This window comes from Panthera onca, chromosome D3 (genome assembly GCF_046562875.1).
Source record: "Panthera onca isolate mPanOnc1 chromosome D3, mPanOnc1 haplotype 2, whole genome shotgun sequence".
Taxonomy (NCBI): Eukaryota; Metazoa; Chordata; class Mammalia; order Carnivora; family Felidae; genus Panthera; species Panthera onca.
Genome location: NC_138350.1, coordinates 45,098,930 through 45,123,248, shown reverse-complemented (window position 1 = coordinate 45,123,248; position 24,319 = coordinate 45,098,930). Strand labels below are relative to the sequence as shown.

The 24,319-nt window shown below is 45.4% G+C and overlaps 1 protein-coding gene across 2 annotated transcripts in view; it reads left to right on the top strand.

Annotated features, from left to right (window-relative positions):
- Positions 1-24,096, top strand: part of SLC35D4 (solute carrier family 35 member D4) — a 118,025-nt gene extending 93,929 nt beyond the window's left edge. Inside the window, exons 14-15 of one of the 2 annotated variants that reach the window (XM_060613446.3) lie at positions 12,637-12,701; positions 20,068-24,096. In XM_060613446.3, the coding sequence (XP_060469429.1) occupies positions 12,637-12,701; positions 20,068-20,128 (126 nt within the window). In that variant the 3' untranslated portion in view covers positions 20,129-24,096. The other variant, XM_060613448.3, reaches the window with a different exon arrangement.
- The last annotated feature ends 223 nt before the right edge of the window (positions 24,097-24,319 follow it).

The window sequence follows — 24,319 nt, the reverse complement described above, 5'->3', positions numbered from 1 at the left end:
TTTTTCAATTTTTCAAATGACTCAGAGAATCTGTTTTTTCTAACATTTTGGAAGTTCTACCCAGGTGTTTATTTAAAAGAGAAGCAGCCAGAAAAAGAGGATCAGCCCTAAATATTATTGGCTGGGTCTTCAGTAGGGAAATTGCAGCTGTCTGCCCTGTACTAGCTTGGTTGTAAGAGAATGGGGAAATGAGAGGCAAGTGGTGTCCAATCTGATGTGGAGCCACATACCCACCAGAATGGCTAAAATTCTAGACACTGACAATACCAAACGTTGGGGAGGATACACAGTAACATTTCTGGTTTAGTAAACACTAACGCTAAACTTTAGAAAAAGAGGTCTGTGTTACAACAGAGCAGTCCCACACCTGGCTTATGCCTGGGAGAGTACACTTTATCTCTCTCATCTACTTCTAATGGATGTATTTTGCCTGTAACCCCTGCTTCTTTAAGCTTCTTAAAAATTCTCACCAGAACAAGTCAGGGAATGAATAAAATCCCTAATCCCCTTTAAAGAATTTTTTTAAGTGAAAGCCTAAGGGGCACCTGGGTGGCTCAGTGGGTTAAGCATCCGACTTCGTCTCAGGTCATGATCTCATGTCTTGTGAGTTCGAGCCCTGCACTGGGCTCTGTGCTGACAGCTCAGAGCCTGAAGCCTGCTTTGGATTCTGTGTCTCCCTTTCTGTCTGCTCCTTCCCTGTTCACATTCTGTCTCTCCTTCAAAAATGAACATTCCAAAAAAAATTTTTTTTTAATTAAAAAAAAGAAAGACTAAAATTTAATCCCTGAGAAACACTTTATAGAGGATTCCTTTCTTATAGAGAGGAAAACTGAAATCCAGAAAGGGCAGCTGGCCCACCTGAGGTCACTCAGGGAGTCTCTGACCCCCAGGACTCCCCCACAGACATGGGCACAAAAACAGAGGCCCACGAGAGTGGCATGAGCTCTTTTGAAGTCCAGGATTACCTCTGGCATGCTGATCAAACCAGATACCCAGTCTTCCTGAAACCAGCTGCCTGCTTCCCTAAGTAAAAAAAATTCCATGGGATTTTTTTATTTTTATTTTTTTAATTTTTATTTTTAAATTTTTATTATTTTTTTAATGTTTATTTATTTTTGAGACAGAGAGAGACAGAGCATGAATTGGGGAGGGTCAGAGAGAGAGGGAGACACAGAATCTGAAGCAGGCTCCAGGCTCTGAGCTGTCAGCACAGAGCCCGACGCGGGGCTCGAGCTCACGGATCGTGAGATCATGACCTGAGCCGAAGTCGGACGCTTAACCGACTGAGCCACCCAGGCGCCCCAAGGCTTTTTTTTTAATACCTGCTAGGAGAAAAGGGGTTCCCAACTATTGAGTTTTTTCTTTCCCCTCTCTGTTTCTTTCAGCTTTAACGGTGGCCACTACTCACCTCACTTGGTGCTCTAGTTGATACCCAGGGGCTTAGAGTTTGCTGACTTGTTTGTACTGTTCCTTCTTCGTAGAACGCCCTTCCCAAACTTCCTCACCCAGTAACTCTTATCTGTCCCAGATTAATACGGGCATTGCCTCGGTGTGGGGCTTATTCCATGGTATCCAGAGTATACTCGTAATCTCAGCACTTAGCGTGTTATATTGATACAATTTGCTTGGTCACCTTCTGGAGCAGCTGACCTGGAATAGGGTGCCGTGAGAGCAGGTTCTGGACTTCCATTTTCGCCTCTCTAGCGCCCAGGGAGGTGCTCGGTGCGCGTCATTTAGCCTCTGCTCCATTCCAGCAATAACTCAAAGCCTTTTTCCTTTTTCACTTCTAATTCGGTGACAGCTTCTTCTGAAACTGTTAGTCCTTGTTTTTTTCACTTTCATTTTTTTTTTAACTCTCCAAAAGAGCAAGGAATAATGTCTTTCCTTGGGCTGCCATTACAAAATACCACAGACTGGGCAGCTTAAGCAACAGATATTTATTTCTCACAGTTCGGAAGGCCACTAGTACATGATCAAGGTTGGGTTGGTGTCTGGAGGAAGCTCTCTCCTTGGGTTGCAGATGGCTGCCTTCTGGCTGTGTCTTCACATGGCAGAGAGAGAGAGAGAGAGAGCGAGCTCTCTGGTTTCTTCTTACAAGGTCACTAAGCCCATCATGAGGACCCCCTCACCCATGACCTCATCTAGCCCTGATTACCTTCCAAAGGCCCCATCTCCACATTGGAGGTTAGGGCTTAAACATATGAATGGGGGGAGGGGGGAGTCCATAGAGAGGAGCTTGCTGACATTTTGCAGTGGGTGCCATCTTGTCCAGCAATAGCTAAAAGCCTTCGTGGTTTGTGTGAATCCCTTTGGTGGAACTGAGCTGACATGGTGAGTCTTGCACAAGCTTTGTACATTCCTCAGGAGTTGTCACTCTCAGATTGTGCAGAATCGAGTGTGACCAGACCTGGAACCAGGGCACCGCCCATGACCTCACAGCCTCACTTCTCCCGAGTGGTATTTCTTCAGGAATTACTGGGATTAAGGAAGGAGGCAGGTTGTAAGTAGCAAAAGGGTTTTTCCCAAATGGGCACCATGTTTCTTTAAACATGGCGAGGAGGTCCTGCTGTATGTATTTTGGCAAATCTGTTCTTCCATCTCTAGTATTACTAAGGGTAACAATGGCATGAATTGAACTTCTGTCAAAAGGAGATGAACAAAAGCCTCATGGCCTTGGAGTAAATATAATTATGGTGCTTTTATTTAAAGCTCCTTTGAGCTTAAATTTATTTCATTTCTAAAAATACACTTCAGAGATTAGATCTATCCTTTGAGTGAATCAAAACAACTTAGAAAATTAAACACCTTAGCCACATGCCCTTCCTTTCCAGAAGCACAGAGCACTGTTTAGCTTTGGGAGACTGATGGAACTTTTTAATCAGCAGGACAAAGTCTAAAAAATAACTTTGTCAGAAACCCATCCTTCTAAAGGTAAGTCTGTGAGCAGATGGGTACATTTACTGAGTGAGATGAAACTGAGAAAGTTGAGGTGAAGAATCTACTAACTCTATGCCAGGCTGTCCCTGAATTGAGTTTGAGAGGAAATTGGGGCTGTCTCAAATTCTCCTTTTGTCTTCAACAATGGGATGTTCTAAGTACGTCAGCATTATACTTCGCATATTTACAGCCCCTTTACTTGATAGAAAATCCAACAAATCAGGTATTTTAGGATGAGCTGAAGTGGAATGCCAACAGGGATAAAAAGAAGCCCTCCAAAGGTACCAGGAAACACCTCGTCAGTGTACATATTAATATGGGCGCTTGAGAAATATGAATACTGAAGAGAAAAGTCTGACACCTGGGGGAAGAGCTAACACCTGCACAGCTGTGCCAGGAAGTTACAAGTCCCAAGAGAAAACATGTCCAAAGGGCCACAGATTTTTGAAATTACAACCAAAGGACCGGTGTCAGATGGTGTGACAAGACGCACAGGTCTTTTCAGTACATAGCATGTGTTGGACACTTCAAAGTCTGGGTACTTAAACTCTACTGCCCACACCTCTTCCCTTCTGGGAATGTAGACTAAGAGAATTCATGCACAAGGACTAGTAGGCAAGTGGGAAACAAAGTTGAGTTGAAAATGTCAACCCTGGTTTAGAGACTTAAGGCTTTCTGCTCCTTATAGGGGGCATGGCTTCCTTCCCATCCTCCAATCCCACCCCGAACAGGTGGAGACAGAAACTCCGGAGAATTTTATTGCTTGGATTCAAGAGAAGAGGAAACCATATAGAGTCTGGGTTTTGTGCTTGAAGCCCTGGAATCCCACCAACAAGTGTAACGAGCCTCAGTAAATGTACAGCAAGATGAGTAAGTCTTCCCATCAGAATGAACTTGGATGAGAGTAAAAGGCCAGGAGGCCGAAGAGTTTCCTTCCCAATGGGCAGAGAGAATCATGAGGAAGAACTTGTTCCTCTCACCACCGGCTGCCTTATTAATCCCCATCAGTTGCATCATATCTGAAACTGTGTCTGAAGAGAAAGACACTGTGCCTTTGAGAAAGTCCTGTTGCCCCAGGTTGGTGTGTATATGTATGTACATATGTGTGTATATATATATATATATATTTTAAATATATCTTTTAAATATATATTTGATGTATATTATATATATTAATATGTTTTTAATTATATATATATACATAACCCTAGACTATGATAAAAGAACAAAGGTAATTAAAATTGTAATGATGAATTAATAAGATTGTTCTTCTGATACCTGGCAGAAGGAATAACTCATTGCGCACTTGAATGAAGCGATGCCGAAGATTATTAATAGCCAAGCCCAGAGTTTAGCTTGGGTTGTCTCTCATTAATAATTACACTGATCGGGGCACCTGGGTGGCTCAGTTGGTTAAGCGTCTGACTTCGGCTCACGTCATGATCTTGCGGTTCTTGAGTTTGAACCCCATATTGGGCATTGTGCTGACGGCTCAGAGCCTGGAGCCTGCTTTGGATTCTGTGTCTCCCTCTGTCTCCGTCCCTCCCCCACTCATGCTTTCTATCTCTCTCTCTCTCAAAAATAATAATAATTACACTGATCATGGGGCTCCTGGGTGGCTCAGTCGGTTGAGCAACCGACTCTTGATTTCGGCTCAGGTCCTGATCCCAGGGACGTGGATCAAGCCTTATATGGCTCTGTGCTGAGTGTGGAGCCTGCTTGAGATTCTCTGTCTCTGTCTCTCTTTCTCTCTCTCTCCCTCTGCCCCTCTTCCTCGCCTATGCTTGCTCTCTCTCTCAAATAAAAAGTAATAATTATAATTATTACACTGATCATTATAATAAATCATAGGATTTATAATAAGGGTTGATTGAACATTTTGAAATTGTCAAGTAGATTCTCAGCCTTAGCTGAGGTGTTTGTCTGGTGGACTTGGAATAGTTCCTTGGGTCCTAGGTGAAAAAGAGATAATCTGCTCTCAGTTTATAAATTTTTATCGCCTTACTCTTTACCCTAAAAGGAAGGTCTATTAGTAATATTCACAGGTGAGTCTTCGACACAGACAGACTCCAGGCCAGTCTGACATATGCCTTCCTCTCCATGGTCTGTGAGGAAGTTACAGCCTGCCCTTCTTTGGAGATGTGGCTGTGCCAAGCTGTCCCACACCAGCTGGACAGAGTAGTTCTTGAGACAGTGCTGGAGTTGGTGGGGGGGGGGGGTGTAGAGATCTCCTCACATTTTCATGATCAAGCATATCACCTGGTGATCCGTTCACATGTAGATGTTGTTCGGTAGGTCTGGGGTGGGGCCTGGGATTCTGCATTTCCTACAGGCTCCCAGGTGTAGATGGCAAGGGCATGCAAGACATCTGGTGTTCAGTCTGCCCAGCACTTTCCCTCCCTCCCCCCCAGGGAAATGTTCCTTCCTTGATTCCAACCATGAAGTTCAAGGATGAACTTCCATACTCTTACATTCCTCTGCCCCCTTAGCCATGGTCATTTGGTCCAGGAGACAATCAGAATCTTTCCTGACATTTTTGGACTTGAAATCAGAGTGAACCAGCTGCAGATCCTCCCTGAGGAGCTCTTTCTAGCCTCCTGGAGGGTAATTGGGTAAAGAAGCAGAGAAGAGGAGCAGAGAATGTCTCTGTGCTTCTCCCGTCCGGGGTCCAAGTGCCCTTAATATATCAAAAGGGATTTAAAAATAAGATTTTAGGGCACTGGGTGGCTCATTTGGTTGAGCGTCTGACTTATGGTTTTGGCTCAGGTTATGATAACAAGTCGAGCCCCATGTCAGGCTGTGTTCTGTGGCGTCTGCTTAAGAGTCTCTCTCTTCCTCTGACCCTCTGCCCTGCTTGTGCTTTCTCTCTCTCTCTCTAAAACAAATAACAAAAAAACAAGACTGTGACTTACCAGCTCTGATGACTAGTGCAGTTCTGGAAAGTATATTGGCCACTTACCTTACATGGGTCTCTGTTGGTATGTCCTGAACATACAAAGATGCATAGTGCATGCCCCGGTTGGGGAGACCACACATTTCCATAGTTTAACATGTACAATGTCAAGGGGCATGGAAGTCACTGGAAGAAGTGCCTGATCCACTTAGATGTGTGGATGGGGCGAGGCAGGGGGGAAGGTCCAGAAAATGTTTTCTAGAAATGGATTTTCTTTTTTTTTTTTTTAATGTTTATTTATTTTGAGAGAAAGAGAGAGAGAGCTCAGGGGAGGGGCAGAGAGAGAGAGGGAGAGAAAGAATCCCAAGCAGGCTCCACTCTGTCATTATGGAACCCAGCATGGGGCTCAGTCGCACAAACCAACCATGAGATCATGACCTGAGCTGACATCAAGAGTGGGACACTTGGGGTGCCTGGGTGGCTCAGTCGGTTAAGCGTATGGCTTTGGCTCAGGTGGTGAGTTTGTGAGTTTGAGCCCTGTGTTGGGCTCTGTGCTGACAGCTCAGAGCCTGGAGCCTGCTTTGGATTCTTTGTCTCCTTTTCTCTCTGCCCCTCCCCTGCTTGTGCTCTCTCTCTCTCTCTCTCAAAAATAAACATTAAAAAAAAAAAAAAAAAGAGTGGGACACTTAACCAACGGACTCACCCAGGCGTCCTTAGAAATGGGTTTTCAAAAAGTGAGCAGGAATTGTGTGGGGAGGCCTTTGAAACTGTTCCAGGCAGAGAGACCTTGCAGCAAAGGCAGCGTGATGGTAGAACCCGTGTTTGAAAAACTACAGCTAGTTGAAGTAGGAGGTGCAGGCTGTAAGTGAGGCAGTCACCCTGAAGGGCTTTTATACGTGCTGCAGTCCATTTTTTCTGAAGTCGTAGGTATTTATTTATTTATTTTATTTTTTTTTATTTTTTTTAACATTTACTTATTTTTGAGACAGAGAGACAGGGGAAGGTCAGAGAGAGGGAGACACAGAATCTGAAACAGGCTCCAGGCTCTGAGCTGTCAGCACAGAGCCCGACGCGGGGCTAGAACTCACAGCCCTCATGGACCGTGAGATCATGACCTGAGCTGAAGTCGGCCGCTTAACCGACTGAGCCACCCAGGTGCCCCTGAAGTCGTAGGTATTTAAACAACAAAATGCTAACAAGCAACAAGCCTGACTGATTCCTGCCCCCCAAATGCACAACTGTCTGGCAGGTTCCCACCAACAATATTCCCCTTTATTTTTCCCTTAGACAAACAGAAAATTTGTCTTAGGATCAAAATGAATGTTTAAAAAACAAGCCTGATCTGCTTTAAATACCAAAATCTGTTTCAATAACACAGAGGTTGTGACATCCGTTGACAAAGCCAGGAAGTTCAAAGCCCCTGCTGCCGCAGACACAATGTATTGAGTTCTGCTGTTGTTGGCGTCCCTCAGCTGTGGCAGGTCCTGGTGTTTGTTATTCAGATCTGTGTGTACAGGGGAGACATTCCTCAGACCACAGGACTCTTTCTTCTGTGGGGAAAAATTTGTATTTTTGAAAATGCTTTTTGAAAATAAGGACAAGTGCTCGTAATGGCTGCTACTTAAGTTTCTTGAATGGCAAGTTCCAAGTGTAACTTGAAGTCTATTTCTTGAGCAGATTTTAGCCATTTTTTTAAATGTTTATTTATTTTTGAGAGAGAGAAAGACAGAGAAAGAGTGTGAGTGGGGGAGGGGCAGAGAGAGAGGGAAACAAAGAATCTGAAGCAGGCTCCAGGCTCCGAGCTGTCAGCACAGAGCCCGACATGGGGCTCGAACCCATGAACTGTGAGATCTCGACCTGAGCTGAAGTCAGATGCTCAACAGACTGAGCCACCCGGGAGTCCCAGATTTTAGCCATTTTTTTAAACACTTAAAAAAAAAAAAAAGTTTACACATTTTCTGACATCCACTGCCAGAACCTTTTCATCATCCGAAGCTGAAACTCTGTACCCATTAACACTAACTCCCCACTCACAGTTCCCCCCCAGGCCCTGGTAACTTCCATTCTACTTTGTGTCTCTGAATTTGACTCCTCAAAGCACCTAATGTAAGTGGAATCATACAATATTTGTCTTCTGTATCTGGCTTATTTCACTTAGCATGATGTCTTTAAGGTTCATCCGTGTTGTCACATGGGTCAGAATTGCCTTCCTTCGAAAGGCTGAATAACCATGTATATACCACATTTTGGGTATCTGTTCATCCATTGATGGATACTTGGGTTCCTTCCAAATCTGAGCTATTGTGAATAATACTGCTATGAACATGGGTTTGCAAATATCTCTTTGAAGCCCTGTCTTCAGTGGATTCTTCTTTTTTTCTTCTTCTAAAACTGCATGGAGGGGTGTGTGACAGGCTCAGTCAGTAGAGCATGTGACTCTTGATCTCAGGGTTGTAAGTTCAAGCCCCATGTTGGGTGTAGAGATTACTTAAAAAACAAAATCTTAAAAAAAAAAAAAAAACCATATGGAGCTCACGTGGGCCCTTTCTTGAGTTTCTGGCTGTGTGAGAATGTTGACCTGGGAGTCGAGGTCTTTTCTACCCCTCACTTCTTGGGGTCCCAGGCCCCTGGAGCAAATCACTCACCGTCTCTCAGTCACAGTTCCCCCACCTGTGATCACAGGGAGTCCCTTCCACCTCTCAGGTCCTGCACCTAGGTGACCGTGTGTAGGGCACTCTGTACCCAGACGTGTGCCTTCAGCTATTCCTGGCTTCTGTTTATTCCGCAGTAGAACCGGAAGCAGAGTGGGCCCTTGGCATGAACAGGTTTATCATTCACACTTTTGAGGGGTCTTGAGCAGTCCTGACGGTCCATGGCATACAGAAATCTTCCACTTGGCTGAGGCATGAATTTGACGCTCACATTGCACGTTGAGGTTGATGTGTGGGTGCAAGTCTCTTAGTGGGCAAGTCGGGCTGGCTGAGTGCCCATTGTCTGCCTCTCAGCGAGGCGCTGTCAGCTCCTACTCAACCCATCTTCAGCAGTGACTTTTGTGAACTGGTAGAACTTTGGTGACTGTGTGTATGTGTGTGTGAGAAAATGCCTCCGATGCTGACTGTGAGGGCTGGCAATGGAAGCAAAAGGAAGCCCAAGAAACCAGTGTTTCTTACTGAATAGATTACAAAGTGGTCTGTTGAACTTCACAGTAGCTCCGTAGTGCAGACAGCTTTGCCATACATTCACTACAGAAATAAGACACGTCTCTCTGTGAAATTTTAGTCAGTGTCTCAGCCAGCAGAAAAGGTGCTCATCGAGAGATAAAACGTTAGAAAAGTTTGAAAAAGTGCCTCGGGAGAAAGGCAGGAGACTGTACAAACATCTCCAGGAAGCGGCACATGTCAAAGGCACCAGTGTGGCTACTAAACCAGTCTTATTTTCAAGTAAGGGCTGGTTTGGAAGTTTTAAGATGTGTTTTTCTTGGCAAAAGGTGCAGTTAAGAGGAATAAACAGGCCCGTTGTCTATCTCATGGCAGACAGGATTCCTCCTGGGCTAAGAGGCGTGTGGAGAAACAGAGGCCCAAGTCCCAGGCTGGGGTACTTCAGGGCAGGTGGGAGGTGGCAGCCTCACACGCTAGATGGAAAGCCACGTGAGAGACGCAACCAGAGAATGAGGGCCGAAGCTCGTCAGAGAAGGCCGTAAAGAGCTGGTGATAAGGGGTGAAGGGCATGAAGACATGGTGAAGAATGAGGAAAGGCTAGTTGGGCCCTTCATAGATTTTGTGAGGTGTTCCGTTACACCAAGCTGCCAACATCGTGGCCATCCGTCAGTAGAACGGGGCCTGTTTCATCAGTCCTAAGAAACATATCACCATTGGCACCATGCCAGGACATCCCAAGAAGTTGCAAAAGTAAAGAGAAATGAACAAACTTAACTTTGATTAAGAAGAAGGAAGGAGGGACACTTGGGTGGCTCAGTCAGTTGAGCATCTGACTCTTGATTTCAGCTCAGGTCATGATCCCAGGGTCATGATTAAGCCCCATGTCAGGCTCTGCACTGATCGTGGAGCCTGCTTAAGAGTTTCTCTGTCTCTCTCTGTCTCTCTGTCTCTGTCTCTCTCTCCGCCTCCGTCTGCCCCTCTCCCCCACTCACACTCTCTCTCTCTCTAAAATAAAAAAAAATTGGGGGTGGGGCACCTGGGTGGCTCAGTCGGTTGAGCAGCCAGCTTCGGCTCAGGTCATGATCTTGTCGTTTATGGGTTCCAGCCCCACGTCGGGCTCTGGGCTGACAGCTCAGAGCCTGGAGCCTGCTTCCATTCTGTGTCTTCCTCTCTCTCTGCCCCTCCCCTGCTCACACTCTGTCTCTCTCTAAAATAAATAAACATTAGGGACCCCTGGGTGGCTCACTTGGTTGGGCGTCCAACTTCGGCTCAGGTCATGATCTTGTGGTTTGTGAGTTCGAGCCCTGCATCAGGCTCTGTGCTGACAGTTTGGAGCCTGGAGCCTGCTTCGGATTGTGTGTTTCCTTCTCTCTCTGCCCCTCCCCAACTTGTGCTCTCTCTCTATCAAAAATAAATAAATGCAAAAAAAAAAAAATATTAAAAAATTTAAAAAAATAATTAAATTAAAAATTTAAATTTTAAAAAACTAAGGAAGGAAAAAAAAGGAAGAGAAAATGACAATAAAATTAAGAATGAAAGGGAAGGTAATTAAAATGGGCACCAATGAGAAAAAATAATATTTTTTCCAAATAGCAAAATGCTAATGAGTTGGAAAACCTAGATGAAACACATTTTTGGAAAAAGTGAAAATGACAAACTTGAATCAAGGAGAAGGAGAAAATTTGATTAGGACGTTGGCCATTAAAGACCACCCCAACTAGAAGGTGCAGGTCCAAAGGTGTTCAAGTCAGAGTTAACATCCACAGTAAAGATCATCTTTATTCTTTATAGGAAAATAAGCAGGGAGGTTGATGAACTAACTTATGTGGTTGGTATAACCTTGTTTCCAAAACCAGATGGCTGCACTGTGAGCTAATAAAATATTAGGCCCACTTCAGGTATGACCATTGATGCAAAGGTCCTAAATATAATGTTAAATAAAACGAGAGGAGGGTAGGAGAGCAAGTGCCATTCATCATGCTCTGTGAGGTACCGGCCCCCGGGGCGCCTGGGTGGCTCAGTCGGTTAAGCGTCTGACTTCAGATCAGCTCATGATCTTGTGGTTTGTGGGATCGAGCCCCGTGTCAATCGCGAGTGGGGGAGAGGTGCAGAGGGAGAGAGAGAGAGAGAGAGAGAGAATCCCACTGTCATCTAGCCCTGCTGACAGCACAGCCTGCTTGGGATTCTCGCTCTCTGCCCCTCCTGTGCTCTCTGTCTCGCATTCTCTCTCTGTCTCTCAAAAATAAATAAACTTGTAAAAAATTTTTTAAAAAGAAAAGAAAGATACATGCTCCCACCACCACCCCCAGCACTCTGACAGTCCTCTTTCCTCTGTTCTTCGGGTTCAGCTTTGCAAACTGTCTGGCTGACCTGGTCGCCGCTTCATTTTTGTTCCCAAAGACAACCCAGGTCTGTTTTGTTATCAGGGTTTTTGCTGCAAGTCAATAAAAGAAGCAAACAGAAAGAGACTCAAATGGGTAAATTACAAAGGTTCTAAAACTTCACAGAGTTTCTATACTGAAGGTCCCTGGTTTATGTTTCCAGACTTCTTTTTAAGATGGTAAATGAATGAGGATGAGGCTCCTTCAACATACTCCTTCCTTTGAACCACCTGCTTGCTGCCTTGTTCCCAGCTTGGACACCCAAAGAGGGCTCCAGGACAGTGGATGGGTCCCCTTGAGTGAGATGGTATTGCCCATGTCCCAGGGTGTCTAGCCTGAGTGACCCATCCCACAATGACCTGCTTCTTACTTCTCATTGCAAGAAAGTAAGTCCTCAGGCTGACCTTCCTAACAGAAGCTGTCTTGCATCTGAGAATACGGAATTCTAGGAAAATAACCATCTTTTCCTGAGCAGGCATTCCAAATGGTGACGAACTTGGGTCTTTGGTTCACATATACTCTGTGCTGTTTGGTGATACCGTGGGGGTGCGAGTTCTGTTACTGCCATTCCAAGACACTCTTCCGTAATTTCTAGCTCTGAAAGATGTGGGGGTAGCCTCTTCCCTCTCTTTTGGCTTCTAGACACTTGCAAATATTTGTTTTAAGTTTATTCATCTTTTTTTTAGAAATTTCTACAGCCTACGGGGGCTTGAACTCACGACCCCGAGATCAAGCATTGCATGGTCCTCTGACCGAGTCAGCCAGGTGCCCCTGCAAAGAGTTAGTTAATGATTTAATTGTTCCCTCCCCCAAGAAGTATCTGGTTTTGTAGAATGTGTATCACGGGCCAGCAAGACATGGCCATTAGGACAGGGGAGAGACGGTGCTGTGGGCAAAGGCAGGGTGATAGCCAAGTTTTTATCTGGAGGATCTGGGGACAGATGAATGAGCACAACTGGCTTTGGGGATTATTTCTTCACCTTGAGACAGGATGGAAATGAATATTCTCACCATGCCCCTGCCCTGGAGAGAGATGGGTGAGACGTTGGCTGCGTGCCTCCTCTTTTGAAGAGTTCGGAAGTTAAATGTCTCTTTGAAGATTCTCACCTCCCGAATAGACTAGGACTTGGCATTTTCCACACCAAATGCTTAGCTCAGAGGGAGCACTAAATACAGGGGCCTCACAAGTCATTGTGAACGATGACTTTGGAGAAGATTACCGAAGTCCTGCTGCTCTGATGGCCTTTTGTTGAAATTATTTCCACAGGTTCTCACAGCTGGCTTGTCCATATTGCTGTTTGATATGATCCTGACGAGTGCAACAGTGGGATGGTAAGTCTTTTGCCTGGAGAGAGGAAGAGCAAATTTATTTGGGTTTCACCAGGATACTAATTTTTTTTCTCAAATGTTGGCAAAAGGGTGTTTGGAGTGTGTGTGTATTTTTTAAGTTTGTATTTATTTATTTTGAGAGATAGAGCAGGGGAGGGACAGAGAAAGAGAGAGAGAGAGAGAGAGAGAGAGAGAGAGAGAGAGAGAGAGAATCCCAAGCAGGCTCCGCACTGTCAGCACAGACCCCAACATGGGGCTAGAACCCATGAACCACGAGATCGTGACCCGAGCTGAAATCAAGAGTCAGATGCTCAAACTGACTGAACCACCCCGGCCAGGCCGCCCCGGGGTATGTATTTTATTGACACATAAATATACGTCCAGAGGAGTATATATATCATGAATGTGCAACGTGATGAATTTTCACAACTGAATATACCAAACCCGTTGCAGTCAGCATCCAGTTCAAGAAACAGAACACCACCGTGCATCTTTCAGCCACTCATCCACACCAGTGTAAGCACTACCGGTGAACTACTAGTTTTATATGTATTATGTGATTTTACCAAGATTTTATAACTACTATGATTGGGTGAGGATTCAAAACCAGATCTGTGTGTATCCAAGGCCCCGTAGCCTTCATGTACTTCTGCACGACTGATTTGGCAAACACCAGGGATTTACCAGCAGTGTAGACAGTGTCTAGGTAACAGTGGGCCATAAGGGAGGTATAAGAGAAATTGGCCTGTATGTTCCTCTTCCCACCAATATGATCATCCATAAAGAGCTTCTAGATAATTCGACAGCAATACGAAAGGAGTGTTATCCAGCAATGTAGACAGTGTCTAGGTAACAGTGGGCCATAAGGGAGGTATAAGAGAAATTGGCCTGTATGTTCCTCTTCCCACCAATATGATCATCCATAAAGAGCTTCTAGATAATTCGACAGCAATACGAAAGGAGTGTTATCCAGGATAAGACAGCTCTATTTCTTGTTCAAGGGCTGACATGATGAACTAAGATTGGCCAGTGGAATGATCATAGGAAAAAGATCTCATTGTCTTGGGTTTTTTAATGCTATTAGCAATAATTCTATCAATTAGCTAAAAATATCTTTTGAGTGACTGCCGCATGTGAAGTAAGACATCCTTCAGCCTTCAAGGAGTATGGGGGAATGGAAATCATGAAGATAGTTTGTGGGATAAGATAGTCATAGTCTGAATGCACGGTGAATGTGAGGGCCGAAGGAAGGAGAGAGGACGGGCCAGCAGGCGGGCTATGCAACTGGTTTGAACTGGACCTTAGGCAGAACACAGAGGCCGAGCAAGGTGGTGGGTGGAAGAGGATTTGGGCCCTCTGGCCCCAGGAAAAACAAGGAAGGGTGGAGAGGCAGGGGGTGTCAACGGTGAGAGTTAGTGATTTGGAGCCAGAGCTGGGGCTGTGGGGCACAGAGCTAATCCTTCACGCCTTCCTCCTTCCTCTGCACCTGTCCTTCCAGGAAGGCATGACGCCCACAGTGGGCTGGTGACATCCAAAAACCCAACTGCCAAGATCTCCTGGTACATTCCCAGTGTCTCCTGACACTCTTCCCCCAATGTCTGTATCTTAACCTTCATAGTGATAGTCTAAATTCTTGGCGTATTTTTCTTTCTCACGAATAAGCCTTGGACAACCATAATCTGTACACGATTTCAGAACGGATTTAAAAAACCCAGGCATTGACCAGAGTGTGAGAAATAGGAGGGAGGTGGCTCTCCAGTGGGGAGGAAAGGCCGAGCCTAGATATTACAGCAGCAGTCTGGAAGAGGCCAGGTCTGCAGGCTGTTTCACATCCTGTGAACTTTATGGTATGCCCTGAGCAAAATGGAAAGAAAGGCTGCGTGTTCCCAAATCAAGGAAACAGCATGTGTGATTATTGCAAAAGGAACCTTGACTTTGGAATTTCCTGATTTTTCAGAACTTGAGTTTAAGGATGGTGTGTTTTCAGCCTCAAAGAATTTTCCAACCACAAAGTGAACCACCAGAAGATGAGTGTCAGACTCTAGTTCAGATTTCCTGTCTTTTGCACAGAGCCGGCCCGCGCTGTCCCCAGCGGAGCCTGGGTGACCAGCTCTCAGACCCTGGGCACGGGCAGGCCTGCTCTCTGACGTGTGGGAGCTTAGACTGATCAGAAGTCACAGAGGGCAGGGACTGCAGAACTGTTTTGTTTAGACCTCCCGTGTTTGCCCGTAGGGTCACTATTGCTTGTTTTTTGGCTTTCGGAGTTTAAATTCGATCACGTTTAGAAATCAGGTGATTTCCCCATAAAAGTCCAAATTTCCTGATTCTTTTGGAAATGTGGAACAAGTGCTACATTGAGCCTGTACGTCCCCACGGCGGCGGTTGCCGGACCAGGTAGAGGCTGCCTGTCACGTGGACGTGGGCTAAGTCAGCACGGCCTCCACGGCTCCAGGCTGGCTGAGGCCGGGGGGGTTCTGTCTCAGCTACATCCGAACACCCATTTGCTTTATACTCATTCATTTCACAAAAAGCGTGTGGTGGGCTCTGAGGCTATAGACAGTGCGTGACCCCAGCAAGGTCACCGTCCGGGAAATGAGTTCAGATGTCATTAGCCACCTTCTTGGATGGGGAGCAGCTTAGCTGTACAAAACAGGTCATCATCTAAAGTAGGGTTTTCCTTCACCTCAGTACTGTTGATGTTCTGGGCTACAGTGAATAATTCTTTGCTGTAGGGAGCTGTGCTGTGCTTTGGAGGGTTTTTAGCTACAAACTGAGCCCCACCCCACCGGAGGCCAACGGCACCTCCTCAGATGTCTCCAGATACTGCCACATGTCCCTTTGGCAGCAAAATGACCCCAGTTGGGAATCACAGATCTAAATGTTTGTGGTGGTTAGTGGAGAAAACGCCATTCCAAATTTCAGCAAGATCCTTGCTGAAAGCAAGAACCTTGCTTACCCTCTAATTAGAGATTTGGTCAGCTCGTGTGTCAAGGCCTGGGCAGCCTCTCCCACCCTCTCTGTGCACAGCCCCGTCAGCACGTACCACACTAAGCGCCGGGTGAGGGTTCACACCCCATCTACCTGCAATCGTGAGCTCCTGCGGAAGGGAAACCACATTTCACACACCTTTGTGTCTCCCTGCCTAGCCCTAAGGGCTTGCCGAATAAACGAGTGGCCAGCCTTCTAAATACTGTACCCCCAAAATTATAACCCTTGGGGCACCTGAGTGCCTCAGTTGGTTAAGTGTCTGACTCCTGATTTCGGCTCAGGTCATAATCTCATGGTTTGTGAGTTCCAGCCCTGCATTGGGCTTCATGCTTCATGCAGTGCAGAGAATGCTTGGGATTCTCTCTCTCTCCCCCTGGCCCTCTCTGCTCTTCCCCCGCTTGCTCTCTCTCTCTCTCAAAATAAATAAATAAACTTTAAAAATGTGTGTGTGTGTGTGTGTGTGTGTGTATATATACATATATATATATATATATATATATATGTATGTATATGTATATGTATATGTATATGTATGTGTATATGTATATATATGGAGGAAAATTATAAACCTAAGTACCAATGTTGGTCAAATTTTAAAGTCTTTAACTATTTTTTTAATGTTTATTTTTGAGAGAGAGAGAGACAGAGCATGAGTGGGGGAGGGGCAGAGAGAGAGAGAGAGGGAGACACAGAATCAAAAGCAGGCTCCAGACTCTGAGGTGTCAGCACAGAGCCGGACACAGTGCTCGAACTCATGGACTGTGAGATCATGAACTAAGCCGAAGTCAGATGAGCCACTGAGCCACTGAGCCACTCAGGAGCCCCCTAAAGTCTTTTCTTAAAAGCAACTGATCTTGTCCAGCAAATTATCTTGTTTTTAATTATAAAAACAATCTATTGCAAACCCAGAATTTAAATGTCCAGATTAATATTTAATTATTCACCTTCAATTAACAGTTTTATTGTATATATTGATATGAATTCCCTTTATTCCAAAATTTCAGCAAAGAGGATTCAACACACACAAAAGAAAAAATGCTGAACTGTGAGCAGTGTCTCTGCTGAGTAGAATTAGTTGTGGGTGCCCTCTCTTTGCATCCTTTTTAGACACTCTTCTCTTTGCAATAGTTTCTCTTTGCAAAAGTACAAGGAGAGAAAATGACCAAAACACAACCTCTTTGTTTTGAGGATTCCATGACCACTTCTCTCCTTAGGCAGTCATTCATGTGGCCCACCAGTGATCATGGCTTACCAACATGCTTGATCTCAGCACAAGCCTCACTAATACCAACAGTCTTTAGAAAATGGTCTTATATCATCTTTGAGTAACAATGTCTTACGCCTTTAATTTTAGGACACTGCACGGAGACTGCCCAAGCCTCTTTGTAGGAAGAGTGAATTTAGGGGGTGAAGAAAGTACTCCCCCCAACACACCCCATAGTATAGCTAGGATCACAGTGACTGAAATTTACCAGTTTTCCATTTGAGTTAAAAAGGGTGCCTGGGTGGCTCAGTCGGTTAAGTGTCCCACTCTTGATCTCAGCTCAGGTGTTGACCTTAGGGTCGTGAGTTCAAGCCCCACATTGGGCTCTGCACTGACTGTGTGGAGCCTGCTTGGGATTCTCTCTCTCCCTTTCTGTCTGCCCCTCCCCTGTTCATGCTCTGTCTCTGTCTCTCAAAATGAATAAACATGAAAAAAATCTTAAAAAAAAAAAACCTTTTAAAAAATGTGAAAACTCTCTAAAATGCTAGGAAGGGACTTCTAAATTACTGTCACTCATTACTTCTCAACAGAGAGTAAGTTATCAGATTGTGAACTGTCACTCAGCAAGTCCCCAAGGGAATGGTACATTAGGCAGATCTCTAGGCACATTAGGAAAAGAGAAAAAACAAAAATAGTTTGGACTATAGGTGGGAAAAAGGGGAGCAAGGGTAAGAAATTCACCGTCATTCATTGAGAAAATATTTATTAGGTGCTGCATGAAGGGCTAGGCCTACAGATGGAAAAGGGTACAGTCCCTGACCCCTATCAAGTGCAATCAGGAGGTGCTTGAATAAGCACAATAATGAATGTAAAATTGAGATAGGGAAAGACTGGAGGGCCGCTGAAAATAAAGCCCTGGGAGAGGACCTAGTGAGGAGTATTTCTGGCCGGGTATGCTCTGCCATCTGGTATGGCAGAGCCTTCATTGCACGAAGTGTGTTCACTTCAGGAATGATGGGAATTACAAGATTTGCAAACAGTTTGGTCAAGCTCTGACTTAAATGGTTGTAATGCTATTAAGATTCCTGCACCCCGTGTCAGCTTCTCCTGCTGTTTAGAAGACAACGTCAAAGCTCACCTCCCTGGCTCTCTTAACAGTAAACTGAACCAAGGTTTGTTTCCTTCTGAGCATTCACTAAGCTGCTTTGGTGTTTCATGAAATAGCTAAACTGAACGGATGAAATGCAAGGTTATTACATTTCAGCATGGTTCTAAGGCCATGGGGGGAGGAGTGGCAACGAGCCAGCCCATACCCTGTTCTTCTCCCTGGTGACAAAGCAGGGTTCCTGGAAACCCACAGAAATGGCTGAGCCCCTAGTTACCTTTGCAGAAATAAGCCCCGCCCAAGCCCAAAGGCCCATGCAGCCTTTGTGTCAGGTCACGGTGACTCTGCACTTGCCCCAGTGTTTCAGAAGATGACGTGTGCATTCTTTAAGGGTCAGTCTGAGGAAGGGCTTCCCTCAGGAGGGAGGAACCATGTGCCCAGGGTCTTTGAGAAGTAAGATCCCCATCGACGCTTGCTTGGACCCCACGGCCAGAGTTGCTCAACAGTGAAACAGGCTTGCTTTGTGCAGCAGGATGTGCCTGCCCCTCAGGAGAAGTCTTCAAGCAGAGTCGGGACACCAGCTCTGAGGGCCAGTGAGGAAGGCATTCTGCTCTGGGAGGACAGTCAGCTAGTCAGTATATTTTATCGCTTGTGCATTATAGGCCAAATGTGGGGGTTGATGGCTTCCGGTATATCCTTTTCAGCCTCACGGACACTGCTGGATGTGACCGTCTCCTGGGGCACAGACAAGACCAGAGCTGAATAGCACGCACAGGGTCACGTGGCTAATAAATGCCTGAGCCACAATCGGAACTCGGTTTATTGTTTTAATAGTCTCACGCTTGCTCAGCTCATTCCTGTGCTAAATGGGGCAAATGGTACATTTACCATTATCTTTATGTCAGAGTCCCTCGCACGGGTGACATTTCTCACTGGGAATGTGATGTGCACAGCCTACCTGTGTTTCATATGTTTGGTGCCCCGGGCGAATGTTAGAAACATAAAGATGCCGGGGTGCCTGGGTGGCTCAGTTGCTTAAGCTCTGACTTTGGCTTAGGTCATGATCTCACGGTTCATGGGTTCAAGTGCCACGTCAGGCTCTGTGCTGACATCTCAGAACCTGGAGCCTGCTTTGGATTCTGTGTCTCCCTCGCTCTCTTCCCCTCCCCTGCTCACACTTTCTGTCTCTCAAAGATAAATAAAAATGTTTAAGAAAAAAAAAGAAAGAAACATAAAGATGCCATAGTGTAAATGTGTGTGTGTCGTGGGTGGCCTTGTGGGGGATGTGGGAGAAGACTGGAAGGGCAGGTAGAACCGAAGGGCTGTTCGCCCCTCTGACCAAGAGCATTTCATCACCAGGGACCTCCTGTCATAATCTTTTGTGATGGCCCAGTCCAGTCCTCAGAAGTGCTTTTTGGGAAGAATTTTGGGATTCAGACCAGACGTCGATTGTCTACCAAGAAGTTTAAAATAGAAAATGTACAGAGACCTTTGGATGTATTCAGTTTTAGGCATGTTAAAATATTCAACTCCTCCTTCTCAGGGTCTGCAGTTTTCTCACCACCTTTTCATTTTCAAATCTCTGGCCACATTTCTTTCTGCTCTGGTGGGAGATTCATGATTCGCCTTTAGTATTTTCATCTCTGAGTGTTCTGTTAGTTTCAGTGAAATAACAGGCTTCAGAGACCGTCACCCCAGTGATGATCAGACTGGATACCTGCATGGGTTCATGTCATCAACCCTCTGTGTCCACTGCGGAATGGAGCATGTCACTTCACCGGGTCAGGATGAACAGGACACACAACCTTCTTCCTGGGGACAGGAGGCAGGGGAAGATCAAACCCCACTTTGCAGCCCACTCCCCTCCTGCCACACACCTGAGGTTTACTTGGGACGACCAGGCAGTTCCTGGGCCTGACCTGGCAGCAGGGCAGGCCTGGTGGGGGTTAGGGAATGAGGGATCCCTCGCCCCGATGCAGGTGAGCACCGGGCAGTCTGTGGGTCTACAGCCTCTAGACTCGAGGGACTAGAAAGCTGACCTCTTGCTGTTTTGTTTTGTTTTGTTTTTGCAGCCTCCTGCTTGGCGGACTCGGAGAGGCCTTGCTGGTTTTCTCGGAGCAGAAGGGCTCGTAAGGACAGGAAAAATAGACTCACAGGCTGCTGGCTGGAATGCACGGCCCCTGGGCCTCAGAGGTCCCGCTCAAATGTGTTAGAAGGAAGAAAACAGGAACAACAAGGCCACCACTTCTCACTGCATCAAGAAGTCTCTGGTCTGTTGGAGAGAATTGACTGTGTTGTGTCTTCCTGCTCCGAGAGGCTCACTCAAGCCTTGCTGACCATGCTGGGCCCAGTGGGGCAGACCCAGACCCGGAACCCCCCATGTGGGGATGGGTCTGCTCACCTTGACTGATGTGCAGGCCTCCTTATTAAACACCCTTCACCAAACATGACTATACGGAGGCGGGCTCAAGGAATTTCGTTGCACTTTGTTTTATGTGTTTACATCTTTGGAGACTTTTCTGGGGACACCTTTCCCTTGCTGTCACGGGCTTGCCTGGAGCCCCCACTCACCCACTTAGGAGCACAGACAGAATTCCTCATGGAGGGCTTTCACGGGGGGCAGGGGCAGAGATGAGGGTCAAATGGGAGTTCTGAGTCAAGTAAGACATCAGCAAGGATGCTGTTACTCCAGAGAGAGTGCTAAAGCCTTTTTGGGGTTGTGTGTTGTGTTGCATTCTATACACTCTTGTTGTCCACTGTGAGGCTAACTTGCTCCTAAATGATCACCAGAGGGAATAGGGTTTATAACTGTTGATGCATGTGCTCCCTGGCCAGTGACACAAACATAGAACATACGTATACACAAAAGCACACGCATTTATATTCACATCCCTTAAAGCTTTTAATCCATTGAATTCCCTGGTGGCTCAGAGGAGATTTCATTCATATCGTTGAACACTGAAGTATATTTTTCAGGCCAGATTAAAAATTTGATTAAGACTCTAAATCTTCCTCTGTGGGAGTCCAAAGAAATGAACATGCATGAAATGGTAACTTGCTTCTGAACTCACAGTGAAGGTTTAAGAAAATAATGTCTGACTTCAAATATTCCTGCTCATGACAGGTTTTGAATGCCTGACTGCTCTGCCAGGTGTCGGGTCTGGTCATGTTGAGATGTAGAAGGTAGTGAAGTCCCAGTGAGCCCTCCCCAGGCAGGAAGCCAGGCTGGCACTGGTGGCCATGCACGCCATTCATGGAGAACCATCTTCGGCGTCTGGGAAATAAGCCTGTCCATGGAGAATAAGGTCAGCTTAGTCAGGGGCCATTCTTCCAACTTGTTGAAAAAATACACAGAAGATGAAACAAATAGGAATAGATTCGTATATTTGGAACTTGAGTACCTTAAATTCATTCCCTTGTCTTTTCCTGGTCTCTGTGTGTCATTTAAGGTAAAGATGTTCAGAGTGATGTTTACACAGATACAGTTTTGTTTTTTTTTAATGTTTATTTATTTTGAGAGTGAGAGAGAGCGTGCACAGCTGGGGACGGACGGAGAGAGAGCGAGACAGAGAATCCCAAGCAGGCTCTGCACTGCCAGCCAAAGCCTGACTCGGGGCTCAGTCCCACAACCATGAGATCATGATATGAGCGGAAATCAAAGAGTTGGAAGCTTAACCAACTGGGCCACCCAGGTTCCCCTACACACATATAGTTTCAGTTTGCTGTATGTCCTTCATCTATATAAATTTTACAGAGGCTGAAGATCAAATAGAAAACCGGGTTTAGAATTGCCCTTGTTCTTTTGCTCCCACAAAACTCTTTCTGTACAACTGAGAGAGTTCTCCTTTTGTGGAAAGTGGCATCTGTCCAAATGTCATCTGAAGCCTGTCTTTCCAAGTGCCATTCAAGCAAATTGAGGTTCCTAAGTCAGGAAAGAACCATGCACAGGTAATGGGCCCATCTCCTGTTTCTAGGAGACCTGTTCTTAAAAGAATTTCTACTAAGGACTTTTTTATTTTTGTTTGTTTGAATTTTTTTGATGGCATTCCAGAGTCCCATTGTTTTTATTTTTTAATTTCTTAATCTGAGTAGAGTTGATACACATGTTAATTAGTTTTAGGTGTACGACTTAGTGATTTGACAAGTTTACACATTATACTATGCTCACCACGAGTGTACCATCTGTCCTATTACATCGCTATTAGGATATTATTGACTATGTTCCTTATACTGTGCTTTTTATTCCCAGGCCTTACTCATTCCATAATCCAAAGCCTGTACCTCCCTCTCCCCTTCAACTGTTATGCTCCCCCTGACCCCCCAATCCCTTTGGCAACTCATCTGTTCCTTCTCTGTTTTTATAGTTCCGATTCTCCTTTTTGTTTTTTTATTCATTTTTTAAAATTCTAAGTGAAGTCATATGGTATTTGTCTTTCTCAGTCTGATTTGTGCCACTTAGCCCAATACCTTCTAGGTCCATCCATGTTGTTTCATGTGGCTTGATCTCGTCCTTTTTTATGGCCGTGTAATACTCCACTGTGTATATATACCACATAATATGCCACATAAGTCTATCAGTGGACATTTAGGTTGCTTCCATATCTTGGCTATTGTAAATAATGCTGCAATAAACATAGGGTACATAGATCTTTTCAAGTTAGTGTTTTCATTTTCCCTGGGTAAATACCCGATAGTGAAATTACTGGATCATATGGTATTTCTGTCTTTAATTTTTTGAGGCACCTCCATACCGTTTTCCACAGAGGCTGCACCAGTTTGCTTCTACCAACAGTGCACAAGGGTTCCTTTTTCTCCACGTCTTCACCCACACTTGTTGTTTCTTCTTGATTTTAGCCATTCTGACAGGTGTGAGGTGGTATCTCATTGTGGTTTTGATTTGCATTTCCCTGATGACGAGTGATGTTGAGCATCTTTTCATGTGTCTGTTGGCCACCTTTAGATCTTCTTTGGAGAAATGTCTGTTCAGGTCCCCTGCCCATTTAAAAAAATTTTTTTTTTCAACGTTTTTTATTTATTTTTGGGACAGAGAGAGACAGAGCATGAACGGGGGAGGGTCAGAGAGAGAGGGAGACACAGAATCGGAAACAGGCTCCAGGCTCCGAGCCATCAGCCCAGAGCCTGACGCGGGGCTCGAACTCACGGACCGTGAGATCGTGACCTGGCTGAAGTCGGAGGCTTAACCGACTGCGCCACCCAGGCGCCCCTCCTGCCCATTTTTAAAACAGGTTGTTTGTTTTTTTTGGTGTTGAGTTGTATAAGCTCTTTACGTATTTTGGATAGTAACTCCTTTTTGGATGTATCATTTGCAAATATCTTCTCCCATTCGGTAGGTTGTCTTTTTGTTTGGTTGATTGTTTCCTTTGTTGTGCAAAAGCTTTTTATTTTGATGTGATCCCCATAGTTTGTTTTTGTTTTTGATTCCCTTGCCTCAGGAGGCATCTAGAAAAATGTTCTTACCACTGATGTCAGAATGATTACTGCCTATGCTCTCTCCTAGGACGTTTGTGGTTTCAGGTCTCACATTGAGGTCTTTAATCTATTTTGAGTTTATTTTTATGTACAATGTAAGAAAGTGGTCCAGTTTCATTGTTTTTAAAACCTCAGGTATTATCTTACTTTGACACCAGCAGGAGGCAGAGGATGAGGTGTTTCTTCAATATACCATCCTGTTTCCTTTAGCTTCCATCTCTCCTAGGGCTTTCCCTCCGCCCCCCAAGCCTTAATTTCTACATTTTATGCCAAGTTCACATGCTCAGCTCTAAATGCAGGGTGAGCGAGAGGTCTATAGACCCAGGGGCTGGCCCAGATTACTGCAGTCCCCTTAGCTCTCATTGTCCGTGGCTCTCTGCTTCCCTCACCCAGCACTCCCTTTTTTCAAAAATGATCCGTTTGGCCATGTCTTGTCTGGGTCTGATGATCCCGACCTTGCTGGCCCCAAGTCAAAGCCAAAGTGCTTGGTTTTTTCATTTGTACAAATAAAGTATGCTTTCCGCCAAAGGAGGCCAGATTCTGTATGATTGTATATTGTTACGAATCTCCTGTGGATATAAAGAAAAATAAACCGTTTGTTTTCGTGATAATTTGCCTTTCTTTCTCTTCTCTTCAAACTCAGCTGGAGAGGATTGCAAAAACAGTTGTTATCCCTGGGGGAAGGGAGCAGGGGGAGGGTTCTTGCATCTTAAATACAGACTCTGACTTCTTCCAACATCCAGGCCACTTAGCTCCGAACAGGGAGGATGACCCAGCTCCTTCTGCTGGACCCTTGCTGTCCAAGAGGGTGAGCATAGCCATGTGTGGCCGTCA